General features: G+C 36.1%; 2 protein-coding genes across 3 annotated transcripts in view; both read right to left on the bottom strand.

Annotated features, from left to right (window-relative positions):
• Positions 1-18,159, bottom strand: part of LOC109062990 (gastrula zinc finger protein XlCGF7.1-like) — a 972,510-nt gene that overhangs the window by 169,548 nt on the left and 784,803 nt on the right. The window lies entirely within an intron of this gene.
• LOC122140763 (CD209 antigen-like protein C) lies at positions 14,066-17,598 on the bottom strand. The gene is made up of 5 exons (XM_042745660.1): positions 17,367-17,598; positions 17,084-17,221; positions 14,644-14,771; positions 14,422-14,531; positions 14,066-14,313 (listed from the first exon to the last, which is right to left on the bottom strand). Exons 2-5 carry the CDS (start codon positions 17,211-17,213, stop codon positions 14,256-14,258), a joined length of 426 nt encoding a protein of 141 aa, XP_042601594.1. The 5' UTR covers positions 17,214-17,221; positions 17,367-17,598; the 3' UTR covers positions 14,066-14,255.

Genomic DNA, 18,159 nt, shown 5'->3' on the forward strand with positions numbered 1-18,159 from the left:
CTCATAGCAGCCCTACTCTTTTATTCATTATTTTCCCGCAGCCCATATTGTTGTTTTCACAAGACCATATTAATAACAAATTATCAATTGATAATTAATCATTATTTTTTACTTAAAAATCATTGTTATTTGTGAACGTGACAGCGCTATGAAGGCTTTAAGACCAAGCGAGTCTCCATCAGCTGCTCCCGCTCACAAGGACTTAACTGCACCCAGCTCAAAGTCCGCGAAATTTTGATTTAACTAAATCAGTTGAGCGAATACAAATTACTTGATCATGAGCCCAACATTTAGCAAGACAGAAAAACATCCAGTCTACCTGAAGGAAGATGTATTTCATTGTAAGTTAATGCTGTTAATTAAATAGAGAGTTAAAAAGAGAAAGAGAGAGAGAGAGAGAGAGAGAGAGAGAGAGAAATTAAAAAAAAAAACCCGTTTGGCTATTCCTAAACTGGTTTCATTATTGAAGTACAAATCCAAACACTGTATAAACTTCAGTTCTCAACCGCGCAACCCTTTATATTATTAAATCTGAAAAATGCTTTCCCCCAAATTTTGGGTCAACATACGCTACATTTGTGAACGACATTTTCTGCAAGTCGCAGCCCTCCCCCGGCGCCTTACAGACTGCAACTTACAATCGCAACTTCATTGTGCTGTTACTCCTTTCGAGCCGAATTTCACAAAATTGGTCAGCTCCCGACAGCATCAGGTGTTTTTTTTATGGGGAGTAGGAATTATTAATTTATTTCAATGAATGTAATCGATTAAATATCATAAATTTAGGCCATACATTATAAATCAGTTGGTTTGTATTGATAACGAATATGTAAATGATATGCTGGTCCAGACTTGCACTTGCACCATAGTGCCCTAAAATGGAAAAAAAGGTTGAGAACCACTGGGCTAAATTTTTATAGCCCCCCTTTAGTTGTTATGTTTTAAAAAACCCATAAATGTATTTCACTAGTATTTTCACCTCCTAAATCACTAACCTTAAAGCAAACCTTAAAGTCAAGCAATTTAGCACAATGGTCAACTTACCTGTGCTTCGACGCACTTTAATCAAAGCCATGGTTTTTTTTTTTGAATAATTGTAGCTTGAGCATAAATAGCGAAGCAAAAAAACAAATATGGCCACATTTGGATCATCCCTTATTTTTTCCTTATTTTAAAGAATAAATAAATTTATTTTTACAGCTAAAAAGAATGTCATGAGCACATGTTATTATTAATTCATAGAAAATACTTGCTTACCAAAACCTTGATAAATATACTATTAATTCATGTGAAGAATTCAAGCATTTAAAAAACCTTTCTTTTTTTTGTGGCAAAAACCAACGCCTAATGTCACTATTAAACTGGACTTGAAAATCCTGCGTTAAGCCGCAGCAAGTTTTCAAAGCAGCAAAATGTCAAGAAAGGCTAAGGCAATTAGAAGTAAATTGTTCTAGGCAATAATATGAAATTAGAACTAACAATATACCTGATTTCTTTTTTTAAAATGAACAATTCCTGTATAAAATGGACAGCAACCTTTATATCAAACATTTTAAATCAGTCCACAGCTGAGCAACGCAAGCGAGGCAGGTTGAGCGTGAATGTGTTGCACAAAGTCACTTTCAGATGCAATGAAAAATAAAAAAAATAAATAAAAAGTCCTGGATTGTGCCTGGATTGAAATGAGACTCTGTTCCTGGCATAAAATAATTATACTCACTTCTACAGCAACATGTTCTTAAACCGATTGACCACCTGCCTTTCAAGTTTGCTGCATGTTATTTTATCGATTATTATTTATTTATTTTTAAAACAGGTACAAAGGCAAAATAGCCTGTTTGGTAGGAGAGTGAAAAATATGATAAGTATATATAGGCAAGAATATATAAGTCATGCATTTTTATTACATCTAGAAATAATAACGGCTGGCCTAATAATGTTATAATGTGCCAACAGGATAATTTTAGTTCTCCACGCTTCCATATCTGATGTTGCCTATTTCAAGCTTAACTATTATTCATTGGAAAAAATAGGCTTTGTAGTTTACCCGTATTTCAGTATTGATGGAAAAAAATCATAATGAGCAAAAAATATGCCAAAGTGGACTGCTTTTCACACTGAATGGGACGGTGAACGGTTTCTGTTTCCAATGAATGCGCGAAAGTAACCAGCGCGATCAAACAGCTGAAACAGAAAATACAAATTTTGGTCACACAGTAAAGGCATAATTCAAAAATGCAAAGTGTTAGCAGTTTGAAAAATCAAGAATAATAACAGAATAATCATATATTGCTAAAAGCTGGACGTTCTCATTTCTATCTGCAAATGGAACCTGAAGGATTTTTTTTAAACCAGAATGAACGAAATGAAAACATTTAGCTTTTTATCCCGTATATATAGGGCCTTTATATTTAACAATGACTGTTTAATAACAGTAATAGCAAAGCATAAGATCCCTTTGTGTAAAGGTCTTCTTTTAATTTTTGATGAGTAGACTGCTTGGCCTAAGACTATCCTACATTTTGAAATTAACTCACTGTACATTTTAATGTTTTTTTTAAAAGATGGTACAATGTTATATCATAATAAATTGTGTTGTTTTACCTCCTCCTTTTATCTCATTTTACACAAGTACATTCAGTTACTTAATCCATCCCGCTAAGCCACCTGGCCGATAGTTTGTGAAGGATTTTAACATGACTGACTTGAAGTTAGCATACATGACCTCGCGGCTGACGATACCGCTGTGTGGTATTACTCATTTTGGTTGTCTACCATCTGTATGCCATAAAGAGAAATTAACTGGGGAGTAGGATGAATACTTTTCACAAACACTTGGTAACATCACAAATCAAGATTTATTTTAAGCATACATTCTAAAAAAAAAATTTTTAACCCCAAAGGTTACCCAGCGGTCTAGGTAAATATTGACAGAACACATGCGGGTTACCACTATAACCCACAGGGTGGGTGTTAAAAAAACCCAAGATATAGCCATCATATGTTGCTATTCTGGGTTATTGTCATAATTTCACCTACAATTAACCAGACAATCATGATTAAAAACTGAAAAATACAGGTTTAACTGTTAAAATTCACTTTTTAAAGTCAACCGACAAAAAATATATGTTCAAATTTGTACCATGAAAACTGCATAACTAATTTTTTAATTTTTTTTTCATTTTTAGCAAATCAAAAATGTTTTAAATATTACATTTTTTCATTTAACTATTTAATTAGACAGTGAAAAGACTGACAATTAAAAAATTTTAAAATCAGAAAAGCAAATCAAAAGGTAAACAACACTGCACAATGAATCTCTAATTAACTCTCTACACTTTGTTTTATGAAAGGATTTGTGAGATATGTCTGGATACATCTCAACGTAAAAAAACGAGAAAAACCCTTAGCTCACCTCAGCGCAAACACAAATTTATCGGTCAGTCGCAGACGGTGCTCCTAAATATTTTTTCAGTCACACCAGTAGTTTTAAAAACCCCAAAAGGTCACACCAGAGCCCTGTACATGGACTGATTTTATACAACAGTTCAGTAAAACAAAAGTTAATTTTTAAGAAGCTAACGTTTTGACACTATATTTGCTTTTTTTGGTTGGATTTCACCAACAAAACAATTCCAAACACAGCCACAGCACTGTTTTGTCTCTGAGAAACATGGCATGCTTTTTGTTCCTGAATAAATCAACCATTTAAATGATTTGCTTCAATCGCAACAATCACTTATTAACAATGACTTGGATGCCACCTCTACTTGGTGGTTTTAATTTAACATTTAAAGTAGCCTTTCTTTTCATTTTTAATGATTAAAAATGCTTAAAATATCTAAACATTATGCATTTGCAACTGCAGGTTATAGCATCCCATGTCCCTCTGAGCTGAGCCGTACCCAAATAAATAAATACATCATAAATACACGCGGTGTAAACACACTTAAATGCCACTTCAGATGCAGCTTCTGTAGTCTTCTGCATTGCAAAGATGAATTTTTGATACTGATTTAATTTTACTTTGCAACAGCCCTAATGTATTATTCTTCTGACTATTCAAGTTAAATGTAAGAACTTGACTCCAAAATTGATGCAGACTTATCGAAAAAAAAAAAAAAAAAAAAAATGGCTTGATAAAGCTGCAAAACTACTTAAACAAATTGGAAAAGATTATTTTCTATCAGTGCTTACCACTGTAAATTTAGGGAGTCATCACCAACCTTCACAATGCCGCCTCTTGTGCTGGGATTAACTTGTTGGAGCTTATTTTCATTGTCAACTGGTTGATGTACATTATATTCGCCAATGCACATGCAGTCCGGGCTCGTGGTCTAATCAATATTCCTAATTGATGCACTGGCTAAGCAGTTGATAGCTAAATATACCCAAAAACTATATATAGAGTATATAATATATATATATATATATATATATATATATATACATACACACACACACACACACACACAAAAATTTATTTTATCCCTCAGATTCTCTTGCAACTCTTCTTTCCTCTCAGTCACACACCCGGCTGAAAGGGCTCATTATGCAGCCTATTATGTGGGTCTTTGTCTTCTCAGGTGTGATCACACAAATATTCATGATAGTTGACGCCTACCGTATATGCCCTTTCAAACAAAAAGTGTCTTAGAAAATTTAAATCAATCTATTGTTTTCTGAGGAGTAAACAAGATGATTTTCACATCATTTTGAAGCAAAATTCTAGGCTACAAGGTCCATGTTTGACAGTCTTGTGAACAAATTTCTCAGTGTTTTATGACCTTATTTCACAATCTGTAATTTTTTTTTAAAAGCACATATAAATAAGGAACTTTTACTTGCTAGTTGGAAGAGGAAAAAGAGAGATGCAAGGCTTTTACTCTGAAAACACCCATCCGGGTTTTCACAGTGACTGGTCAAGATTGCGGGAGTAACTCGTAAACTCACATCGGATCTGAAAGTCTTGTAAATACCTCAGGAATTGTTGTAAGTGGTAATTTATCATTTTCGAATACACTTTAATCCAGATCTTTATAGCTACATAGTACATACAGCTCAGTACACCTCCACAGGATGGATCATGGTTCAAACATAACCTAATATATACATATCTTTCCCTCATATGACAATGACGTGACTGGAATAAAGCAAATAGACTTCAAAACCTGGACCTATCCTCTTAATAGCACTGCTGGCTAGCATGGTGTCTAACTGAAAATAACTCAGCAATAGCTACAGCAAAACACACAAAACACACAAAACACACTAGGGGCAGCTGTGGCCTAATGGTTACAGAGTTGGACTTGTAAGCCGAAGGTCACAGGTTCGAGTCTCGTGCTGGCAGGAGTTGTAGGTGGGAGGGAGTGAATGAGCAGTGCTCTCTTCCACCCTCAATACCCACGGCTGAAGTGCCCTTGAGCAAGGCACTGAACCCCCATTTGCTCCCCTGGGCACTGGATATATAGCATGCCCACTGCTCCGGGTGTGTGTTCACGGTGTGTTCACTTCTCACTGCTGTGTGTGTGCACTTGGATGGGTTAAATGCGGAGCACCAATTCTGAGTATGGGATACCATACTTGGCCAATGTCACGACTTTCACTTAAAAAGACTTTAATTCTCTTCCACTATGCGGTGCACAAAGAAAGCTGATCCTGATTGGTCCTCGTGTGTGCATTTAAAGTGCTGATTGGCTCACGTAGATAGAAATTTATAGAACCAAGTTAGAGTTTGACTTTGTAGATAGAACCTTTTTGTTTTCTAAAGAAAAAGTCCCAAAACTTAAAAAGAAACATCACATAATGTATATAAGTTGTCACAGAATATGAATATGTGAATAACTCAATTTTGACAAAAATGTCAGATAGAACCTTTAATTCAAGGGTGACGAAATGTTTTGAATGTGGTTTTAGATGGAAAGTTTGATTTAAGGTTGAAGAAATTGGTTTTTAATTTTTGGTTAATAATTGTAATGTAAGAAATTAAATATTAGACAGTGTTCTAGGTTATTACATGCGGAGGTTTTAGGTCTGATAATTAACACCTCTGCATTTTTCAGAATTTAGCAGTAAGACATTACTTGCATCCAGTTTTTTATATTGACTATGCTTTCCGTTAGTTTTTCACATTTGTGTTTTTCACATTGTTTCACCGGGCCGCGAAGAAATATATAGCTGAGTATCATCAGCATAACAGTGAAAGCTAACACCATGTTTCCTGATGATATCTCCCAGGGGTAACATGTAAAGTATGAAAAGTAACAGCCCTAGTACTGAGCATTGAGGTACTCCATACTGCAATTGTGATCGATATGGTACCTCTTCATTCACTGCTACGAACTGATGGCAGTCAGATAAGTAAGATCTGAATCAAGACAATGCAATTCCACTAATGCCAACATAATTTTGTAATCTACTGAAAAGAATGTTGTGGTCAATAGTGCAGTGCAAATGCAGTGCTAAGATCCAGCAGCTCTAATAGATAAATACAACCACTAGGATGATAAGAGCAAGTCATTTGTAACTCTGATGAGAGCAGTCTCAGTACTATGATACGGTCTAAATCCTGACTGGAAATCCTCACAGATACCATTTCTCACTAAGAAGGTCCATAGCTGAGAGGATACTGCCTTTTCTAATATTTTTGACAGAAAAGGGAGATTTTAGATTGGTCTGTAATTAACTAATTCTCTAGGATCAAGTTGTGATTTTATGTTTTGGGGACATATCCTTATGACATTGATGAATGAATAATATTCAGAAGAGGATCTATGACTTCTGGAAGCACCTCTTTTAGGAGCTTAGATGGAATAGGGTCTAACATACGTGTTCTAGGTTCTGATGAGTTGACAAATTTATACAATTTATCCTGTCCTATAGCAGAGAATGAGTGGAATTGTTCCTCAGGAGATCTATAGTGCTGAAATCTGATGCAATACTGTGTGACTGATGGCTGCATGGTTCAGGGATACAAACTCATCATGGGTGAAAAGGGTGACAAAGATGAGCAAAAACTGATCTACACAAATCACACAAATGACTCATTTTGAATTCAAAACAGTGAATTTCTCTGAAAGGTGACAAGTTTGCATCCTTGATGGTTAGAATTTTCTCTCTAATAGTATCGATCTTGGAAGTAAAGAATTTCATAAAGTCTTTACCGCTGCGCTGTTGGGAAATGTCTGCGCCTGTAGATGCTTTATTTTTCATTAATTTAGCCACTTTATTGAATAAATGCCTGGGGTTGTGTTTGTTCCATTCTAAGAGAGACGAAAAGTAAGTAGAGCTAGAAGTTTTTAGGGCTTTTCTGTAAGTAGAAATACTTTCCCACCATGCAATATAAAATACCTCTAGTTTTGTTTACAAGCTGCTCTCTTTAAGGTGCAAGTGTGCTCGTTAAACCATGGTGAAATGAAACCTTTGATCCCTCCCCATCCCTGTTTGTGTGTGTGTGTGTGTGTGTGTGTGTGTGTCTGTTTCACACTCTTCATGTTCTACAGTAACCCTTTCATTGATATAACACTAAAAACCAGACTGAAAGAGGGTTAGATGCATGTGCCCACTGTGAACTGTTTTCTTGACGCCGCCTGGGTGGCAGTACCTTAGGCCCATCATCGCTGCTTGCAGCTATATTTATTATTATTATTATATAATTTAGTATTATAAAGTCATGTTTCCTTGTTAGAACTGATTGAAAAAAACTAAACCTTTCTGCTGATGTTTAAATTAGGATGACCATATTTTAGTTTTCTAAAAAGAGGTAAGTGGGTGCAGGCGGGACAGGGGAGAGCAGGGGGCTGGGGTGTTGTTGGTTTGTGGTTAAAGTAATGCCGAAAGCTCCCAAAGTAGAGCAATTCCAAATATCAAAATTCAAAATATGTAATTTCCATACCTAAAATAGGCCTACATATTTTACAGTCACTGTTATGCATACTGACCATAAACACAGCTAAAAAGCTTTCTACCAGTGGCCCTCCTTCACAAAACTTAACATCCAGCACAGTTTACCATAGGTGGAAATAGGGCTGTAGCTCGGGGATTGCAGGGCCCCAGTGCAGGTTGTACCCCTGAAATCATGTAAATAGAACAAATAAATAAACAGATCAAAGACAGAAATTAAACAATGTTTAGTTTTTTCAAGTTGTATGTATTTGGGTACAGAAACCGAATAATCAAATGTAAAATAGCATTGCATAGTCTTCACTATATAAATTAAATATAGATTAGTTCTTGTTAAATCTAAACATTTATTCAGTAAGGAGCAGTCACTGATATTCTTTCTTTTATTTTCTTGGATTAACATTATTAACACAAACACAGCCGTGGGCCCCTATATTCGTCACCACCTTTCACCCCACTAGCGACAGCCCTGGGTAGAATGCAAAATGCATCAATACAAGCATTTCAGTCAAATGTAATTTTTGTATAATTTCAAACCTTTAACCCACGGGGGAAAATCAATCCATGGCAACAGTTTCAAAGTAGCCCAATTCCATGGGGAAAAAACGCAGACATGACAACCCTGCATCCAACGCTAGCTGCAGAAGTCAGATTTCACAGATTACAGGTTGAGAGGAGAGTTGACTGACAAGATCATGCTGGAAGATTTGCTGCTCAGCAGATCCTAAGCTCATTGACACATCTGATCTTCCTATACATAGAGCAGTGAGAGTCCATTCAAAAGAAATTTAAATTCACCACATATTGATAGCAGCTCCCTGATACGCAAAAATAATAAGAAACATTAGAATGTTTGCAGGAGTGGGCAGGAGTGGACACAAAAATCACGGGAGTGGGCTATAATGATCAGAAATTCAGCAGGAACGGGATTAAGAATACAGTCCCTTGCAGGGCTCTAATACAAAAACGCACACAATGAATGGCGACTGTAGAAAGCAAAAGCCAGACAAAAATTCCCAGACATTTTAGCCGGTTTAGAAATCCCGGCCGGGTGCATTTTTTTAGGTCCTAAAAGAGGACGTCCAGGAAAAAGAGGACGTATGGTTACCCTTTTTAAATATGAATTATCTAATTAAATATGCATTACTTTATATGAGCTAAACCAAGACAGAAGAGTGCCAGTAATCCCAATAGAAGCTAACCTGTCAAGAAGTATCTTATGTGAGACGGTATCAAAAAAGTCATAAAACGATCAGATAACTCAGTGGACTACATTTCAGATGGCAGCATACATTCCTTTAAGAACAGTAAGGCCAGACCTGACATACAATTGCTTAAACCTACAGCCTTTAGTTTTAAGTTCAATTCAATTCAAGTTATTTGTACATAAAAATCAATTAAATATGCAATCAAACAGACGATTAACTATTTACAGCAATTATTATATGATGCAATCAAAATTATATTCAAATTTGGTAGTTCTGTATGTACAGGATTCAGACTGAAGCTTGTGTAAATCTTAGTTACATCCTGTGGCAAAACAGAGAAACAAATAGCGACATAATTAGCGTAGCTGCTGTTCCAACCAAGTACGATTAATTTGTTTAACCCAAGCTTAAGAATAATAATGCGCATTTGATCAATTTGAACTGCAGTCCAAGATTATGAAATGCATTATTTGATTGCTTGGCCAAAGATATGTGTAAACCAAGGAGCTGAATGTACAAATGAAATAGTTCGAGTTTTCACAGGTGCAAAATCATCTAAAATCATGTTCAGTCCATCATTGTAATATGAAACCAGTTCATCAACAGTAGAGAAATCAGATTTACTGGAAAAGCTGGCAAGTTCAACAGCAAGAGTAGGCACATCAATGTTCTTAATATTCGGAAATGTGATCGGAGACACAGGTTTACCTTAAAAGCTGCCAGTTGGTCACAAAAAGACACCAGCAGGTGATCTGATATAGACAGATCAGAAACAGTACAATTATAAGGTATTATACCAGAACAGCAAACAAGATCAGTAATATGCCCCTTGGAATGAGTGGCTAGTGTGTTAAATTGCTGCATACCAAAGCAATCCAAGCATGATAAAATTAATACTCCATGATCTAACAGTCATGTGAGCCTCCTCGCAGAGCGGTGGATTATGATCAGTGGTTCCCCAAAAGTGGGGGGGTCGCGGAACCCCCGGGACCCCGGCGGCAGGGGGTCGCGGGAGATGATTTCTATCAAAAAAAAAGGCCCTATGGTGTAATATTTTTGTGCCCCACACCGAGAGAGACCACACACACTACATTGTCGCACGTACGATTCACAACCGGTTGTGATCAGTCTAGGGCTGGTCCCTGGTGTGTGTCGATTCACACCGGTTCAGTGCATTGATCGCTAGAAGAGTGTCATAAGTATGCTCTCGGTCGCCGCGTGTTGGGCTGGCGCGCCTGACCAGAGACAGCTTGGCGCGCATCGAGCTGTCTCATCACAACACTTTCAGTGTTTGTTCAAATCCACATTAATGTTTATTTTAGGATTTTGCAGACTAGTGGTCATAAGCGTTAACTATAAAAAGAAAAACAGATACATGTTCGCTGCGTTTGTAAATACTACACAATGCTGATGTCAGCAACGGACGACTGGCAATTAATAATCCTTTCCATTTATTAACTGTTAGACACATTTACGTTTTATGAATATCAGAAGATCAAACAGTTGGGTAGAGTAACCTTTCAAGTTGACTCGCTATTCGGTCTCCCAGTTCCCAACATTGCACGCTTACTTTTATGTTATTTCGGTGAGGGAACGTGGGATGATATTCAGTTGTTGGTAAAGTCCAACAGATCCGGATTTGGCTGAACTGCGTGGGTGGGTCGGGGTCTGCGGCACCACAAGCAACGCTAAAGTATGGGCGGCACACCAACTCGCGCATACCGCTCAATCTTAACGCGGATCGTTATTCTAAAGTGGTTTTTTTTGTTTTTTTTATAAACAACACAAAACACTTCACTGCATATTCTGGCCTATATTGGCAAGTCGGAATTATAAGCTATTTCATGCTCATAATATCTGAACATTATTTGTGAAAATATTTGAAATTATCTAAAAAATGAAAAGACAACAGATATTTACAAAAAAGCACGGGGATCACTAACTATACGATTCAAGAGCTTGGCAAGGTGTTCTCTTGCGCGTGTACGTAGACGTTACGGCACCAGTTGTGGCACGGGACAGAGCATGACGCACAGTCTTCACCAAGAGAGAGAACACCCGAATTAGAAGTGTGACACAGTCCTCTAGAATAACCGATTCGCCTGAAAAATACTCCACGCTTGGGGGTCATCACCACAGAATATTTTTAAACCTACGTGTGTGAAAGTGGGTTAAGTTCGACAGAGATTCCTTGGTTAGAATGGGTTGTTTGCAAGGGATAAAGTCTAGATACATGAAATAGAAATGTAATATAGTTCCTAAGTATAATGATATTATAGAGTATAATTGAAGTTCACATTTGTAAATTTTTGTGTCCCAGACATTACGCAGATATACGTACCTCAGCGTCACAATCACCAATTCAAGCATTACGTACGTACATCACGTGCAGAAACACACAACGTATCCACTGTTTGCTGGAAAGTTTAAAGGGTTTGGAGGCTCCAAAAAGGAACAGGGCGTTGGGTTGGAGGTGGCGCAGTGGGGGGGTGCGGAGTCGCGGGGCAGCCCAGACCGTAACTCCGTGATCAACAGTCCGTGTGAGCCTCCTCGCCCAGCGGGGTTTAGATGACCAAAAAGACCTTATTTGACATGAGAAAGATTAAAAGTACGCAAACGGAGCTTAATAAGTTCCGCCGCCAAATACTGGAGCATCGTCCATACCACATTACACAATGTAATGGACAATGAACAACTCAGATGTAGTTCATCCGCACCAATAGCTCAATGATCTTCATAGTTGATCCCTGTGCCAGATGTACAATGGAGAAATAGGTTGTAGTTCATCCGCACCACCGGGCAACTGTAGAAAGCATCAAACACGCAGATCAACCAGCGTACAAACCCACCGATTTAGCACAGATACACAAATCAGAGTGACTCCTTAAAACAGTTCAAAACAGTGCATAAATTCATTCATGCATTTATATGTGCATGTAGATTTAGAAGTAGTAAAAAGTTTTAAAATTCCCTCCCTGAGTAGCGGCAGCTAATAGCGCCAGTGTTTCACCCAGAAAGTCCCGGGTTCCATTAACTAATGGAAACTGTGTTGTAAAGTGTAATCCAATGTTTTGTCTTATGATTTTGGTTAAATTTTGCTCCAGCTGCACAAGTGGGAACTTTTAGAAAGAACCACACATGGTTTTTTCTGCGGAGGTGAGTTGCTTCTGTCGATGGCAGATGTAATGTAATTAATTTTGGACATGACCACAAAATATGGATGTGGTTACCAACATGCTGTCCACAGTTTCTCCAACACGTGTCAGAGCAGGAAGGATCCCATTTTGCTACTATCTTTGGTGTTTGAAAAAAAATCTAGTTACAATCTTCCATCTGAATTCCCTCCAGATATTAGAGTTTGTCACAAGATGTGCCTCACCACACGCTTCCTCTTAAGTCTCCAGAGGAATTGTTCTATTCATTTCAACCTGAGGAAATGTCTCAGTTGCAAGTATTAAAAAAAAAAATATATAAATAAAAAATCAGAAATTGGGAAATTAATTTATTTTCTTATTTTTTCAAATGATTTAAGTGCATCATTCTGGAACAATAACCGCCTTGGAATTATAAGGTTCTATTTTGTCAAAATTTAGTTATTCACACATTCTTATTCTGTGACCACTGATTTACATTATGTGATGTTTTTTAAGCTGTGTAATTTTTTGGGACTTTTTATACAGAAAACAATAAGGTTCTGTCTACATAGAGCTGTAACGAACTGTAACTTGGTTCTATAAGGTAATATCTGTGGGCCAATCAGCACTTTGAATGCACTCAAGAGGATCAATCAGGATCAGCTTTATAACAGTTTCTGTACCACATGTTCTTTCTTCATGTTGAGAATGAATAAAGCTTTATTATTTGGTCACTAAACAATAAAAACTTTTTTTCTTTTGCAAGTTTTCAAAGCAAATATTATGAAAGCTTGTCTTCCCCTGCACTTACTCAAGGCATTGTTATGTTACTCCCAACCCTAGTATTTCCTCATAATTACAACAGTTATACTTTAGTTTACAGTGTCTTAATAATATAGAAGAAGCTATAACAGATCCCAGTCTGTTTTTAGTTGGGCACATTTCTAATATTAATACTGATAGACAGTTTTCTGCACTGCAAAAAATTATTTTCTTAGTATTTTGTCTTGTTTCCCATCACAAATATCTAAACATTCTTATTTTTTCTTGTGTTAAGTGAAAACTAACAAAATTGTGATATTTTTCTTCACAAAACAAGACAATATCTTAAGTTGTTTTGCTTCTCAAGTAAATGCATCTTGATTTAAGAACAAGACAAAAATACTAAGAAAAGGCATTTTATGAAGTGTGATTTCAGATGAGATATTTATTATGGTTTTAAATATTTATAATGCATTTAATTTTTATGAGCATTGTTTTATACAACTTATCTGGATATTAATTTATTAAGAATAGGAGAAGTAGATGTTTTGACAGCTTTTCTCCTATTATGGACAGAACAGGAACTCGGTCTGTGGTTAACTGGAAACTTCCTGTTGAGGGCAGAATTTGTCAATGTTCAGACTTTCAAAAGGTATTGACCAGTGTTTTATATTTATGTTTTTTTTTTTTTTTTTTTTTTAAATAAGTAGTAATGAAAAGGCTGTCTTAATTTCCTCAGATGTCTTCTATTAAATCTACATTTTAAATTAAATGGATCAAACAACATAATTATACACTGAGTCACCAGGTCTTTCTCTGATCCCTCTTAAGTACAGTATATCTGAGCGTTATGTGTATCCCATCATTCATCAGGTTCAGGAACTCACATGCTCTGAAATCATGAGATGTTGAGAACAACTTTAAAGTGCAAGTAAAATAAATGAGATATTAATTTAAATTAGAATTAGAATTAGATTAAAGTATATGTGTGTTGGGTATGAAATAAATTATTGTTGATATACTGAATAATAAAACAAACGGGGAAAAGGGAAAACAGGATCCATGTGCAGTCACAACATTTATTCAAACAAACAAGATCATAATAGGAAATATTGATCATAACACATATTTAGATGTTCATAACACACTATATATACATTTATTGAAATGTGTCATTTAACAATACTCTTTTCACAGATCCATTTAGACATATAATCACATGGAAAATCAGCCCATCCTGGTAAATGATTTAGAACACAGTCTTTCCTCTTTTCCCTGATAGCTGTTTGGCTCTCCAGACCCGGAACCTGCATCAACAGATCAGCTTTAGTTCAGAGCTGCTTTCTGTGTGATATGATACTGACTGAGACAATCATTTATTATATAATAATCAGTTCAGTTCAGTGATTTCTCACCTAGAGGTCAGTGTGCTGCCATCAACCCATTTCCATCTGCCCTCCACTTCAATATCAGTCAGACCAATCCAGAAATATCCAGAACCACCAGAAATGTTCTTCACAAACTCCTGAGAAGTCAAACAATACCATGATTTATAAAATGAGCAAAGACACATTTCAGCACATTATCTTTCATTTAAAAATTAAACACCACAATCACACACACACACACACACTCACTTGTTCCTCTGTGTTGTTGATGATGATCAGATCTGCTGCTCTCTCTCTACAGTATCTTCTGCTCTCAGTCCAGCTCTTCTTCTCAGAGGAAATGAAGTAAAGACTGGATTGATGGCACTTCCATCCATCTATAAACACAACCAGATAAGACATGAACTAAACTTTGATCCGAGCAATTCAAGTCTGGATGGTTACGGTTTTTCTCGATTGCTTAATTAATTAACTGATTCATTATTAATAATAATTAATTAACTGATTAATTTGGCACACATTTCCAACCATTCATTCAGTTTCTCGAAACAAAGACACCTTTCTTAAAACATTTAACACATTTCACCTGTTTTCACACACGTTCCAATTTTATCTCTTTGCTGAACTCTACACAAAATGCCCTCATTTTCAACAGGTTTAACCATGTTCTCATTCAGAAAACACAAGCACACACATAATTGCATCAAAGCATCACAATATGAACTCAAACAGCACATATTTATCTATGTGTAAATATTAGTAACAAAACTGATGACACACCAGTCAGAATCTCAGGATAATATGAACATGCTTATGGGTGCTTTGGTAAATGAATCCTTGTGGTGGGAGACAAAGAGGAAAGGAGGGGGAAAAGAAAAATGAAGAGAACGGGGGTCGAAGGACATTTGTTCCTGTAGAAATACAAAGCTCTATAGTTGATCATGTTCATGGAGTGACCTACAGACTTATCTAAAGGGTTTTACACTACTTACACTTACAGTATAATTTTCAGCACATCGTCGCTGTACTTTAAGATGAGAGAACTTTTCACTCTTCTGTGTACTAAATACTGTACACCCGCAAACTCATAACTGTTGGACTGATTTGTAGTAAAGTACTTCTTACATGTATTTTTGAAGGACTGAGAGACGGCTAGGAGAGGCAGAGAAAGTCTAGAAGACTAAGAAACTGCTGTAGTTTGGAACATTTGGTCATCACCAATACTGTAAAGCATTTTGTCAGAGGATGCTAAATTCTTTATTTATTTATTATTGTACAGTAACTGACTGTATCCACCTTTTTCCTGACATAAAAATGGGTGCCGCCATTTGTAAATTTTATGGGTCTAGCTTCCGGTCTCTTTTGCGTCCAGCTATTTTTAGCTGTACAAAACAGTTTGTTTTGCTGCTTGATATTGACTATTGAGGTCAAAAAGGTGGATACTCGATTGTGTGTTCATTATCAGTTATTTGGTCTTTGAACTTTTCTTTTCTAGTGTTTTTCATCTACTGCAAAATCTCTTTACAGTAGTGTAATGAAAATGAACTTTTCTTAAAGCTTATTGCTGAATTCTTCCCTCTATGTCTGCTGTATACTGTTAGAGACATTGACCTGCAGAATTACTGATTGATTCCTAAAAGGAGGTTTTAGTCACAGCTTTTTGAATTCATCAAACTAGTGTTCACTAAGCAGTGAAGTAGTCTGTTTACTAGGCACCGTGTACTGTATTATATTCATTTGACTTCCCTAGATTATTATTAATAATTATAGACATGGCACTTAAAAAATCTGCACTGTGAATATGAGCATTAGCCACATGATCCCAACATAACAGATCCAGTTCACTCCACTTTAAAAACTGCTTCAGAGCAAGTTACCAGTTAAACTGAAGAAACTTACCCACAAACACATCTGAAGTTCATTTTTTTCTGATTTCAGCTGTTTCTCTCTTTCGTCAGATTACCATTCTGGAATATTAGCAGTTCTCTCTCATTAGTCAGGTTTTTATTTCGGATTAGTAGCTGGTCTCTTTCTTCTGTGAGGTTGGTGATCTTAGTTAGCAGCTGCTGTCTCTCTTGTGTGTAGTTTGTGCTCTTTGTATGGATGAGGACACACAGCACTATGACTGCAGTCAGCAGAAGAACACACAGCAGCACCAAACACACACCAGCTGCTCTGGAGCTTCTGATCTTCACACCATCACTTCCTGAAGATGATAGATATGATATAACTCTCTTCCCTTCCTCATATCATACGACTCACATCTTCTGAAACATGTGAACTGTAGACTAACTTTACCTCTTGTCAGATGTTTATTAGTGTGGTTTTTGTCCTTGTGTTTTGTGAGTAAATGCAGAGGAATAGTTCACTCAAAAATGGTTTCCTGATTATTTACTCATCCAAGATTCACTGTATATGACTTTCTTTCTTCAGCCGAAGATACATTTTTGGAGGTTTTGGAGGAAAACGTGAAAACGGGGCACAACATGAACCTTTTCTAAAGGTCAAAAATCCGTATTTAGGCAGCTTTAAATTAATCCACATGACCCCGGTTGACAAATAAGTGTCTTCTCAAGCAAAAAGATCAGTCATTTTCAGGAAAATAATAAAATAAAAAATAATAAGAAAGAAAAGTAAATAATAAGAAAATGTTATTTTTTGGCTAAACTGTTCCTTTAATCTCAGTTACCTGTGTGTCGAGATGTTTGGGGTTTTGCTGTGTTGAAGTCTTCTGTGTCTTTCTTAAATTTCATGTCTCTTACATCCTCTGCACTGATGTAGATATCAACAATCCTTTCTATTCTGTCTTCTGAGTCCATTATTGAACCTTCATCCACAAGACATTTATTGTGCAGTTGAAATGGTTACAGTCATATATATATATAGATAGATGGAACATAATTTTAAAATAAAGCTTATAATTCATACATTGAACTATCTACTGAAATATATTCTTGATTAATCTCAGTTACCTGTGAGTTCAGAAGACTGGATTCTCGTGGCGTTGAATCTGTGATCTCTTTTCTGACTTTACCTCTTACGACATCCACATATTCTTACACATGATCAATGTTGTTTCATCTTCTCTGCATATTTTCATTTACACTATCTGAGTGTTTTAGTGTCAGCAAACTAACGCTAGTTTCTCTCTCCTGTAGTGGACTGTGTTGTGTTTCTCAACTGTTTGTGTGGCAAGTATCTATGCAGAAAGGAAGTGTTTTTTGGAAATACTTCAAGTATTTATGTAAAAAGGAACTTCAACAGACATTGTTCAACACTTGTCTTTAGACCTAATAATTACGCATTTCCATTAAATACATTATGAGACACTATATAAACGTTGAGGATATACTGTATTTAGCTGAACATCTGTAAAACAAAATTCTTTAACTAAACACAGAGTCTGTTTGTGGTGGATGCAGAAGATGCCCCATCCTCACTCTTGAAAGACACCAGGGTCATCATTTCACAGAATGTTCCATCACTTAACTGTACAACAGAATTGTTTCTCTTTTTTTAAGAGTTGTGTTATTACAGGAATGATAAAGAACACTGCTCATTGAAAAAAAAAGTACATTTACTAATATTTACTATATTTCACTGAAAAAAAATAATTCATTGAATTTACTACTTTTTTTAAGGAAAGTTGTTGAAATCAATTTATTTTAGCTACATTTAAATAAACAGATTTAGTTAACTAACTTTCAATATTTTGTTCTATTTAAATGTAACTTAAATTGTTTGCACTTACCTTAAAAAAATACA

Source organism: Cyprinus carpio, chromosome A4 (genome assembly GCF_018340385.1).
Source record: "Cyprinus carpio isolate SPL01 chromosome A4, ASM1834038v1, whole genome shotgun sequence".
In the NCBI taxonomy this organism is placed as follows: Eukaryota; Metazoa; Chordata; class Actinopteri; order Cypriniformes; family Cyprinidae; genus Cyprinus; species Cyprinus carpio.

Bases quoted from the DNA above. Each gene is read 5' to 3' on its own strand.
- LOC122140763 (XM_042745660.1), bottom strand. From the start codon at position 17,213: ATGGACTCAGAAGACAGAATAGAAAGGATTGTTGATATCTACATCAGT. The intron at 14,772-17,083 runs GTAACTGAGATT...TTGTGTTTATAG, and splicing joins CCAAACATCTCGACACACAG to ATGGATGGAAGTGCCATCAA. The intron at 14,314-14,421 runs GTGAGAAATCAC...CTGTTGATGCAG, and splicing joins GGCAGCACACTGACCTCTAG to GTTCCGGGTCTGGAGAGCCA.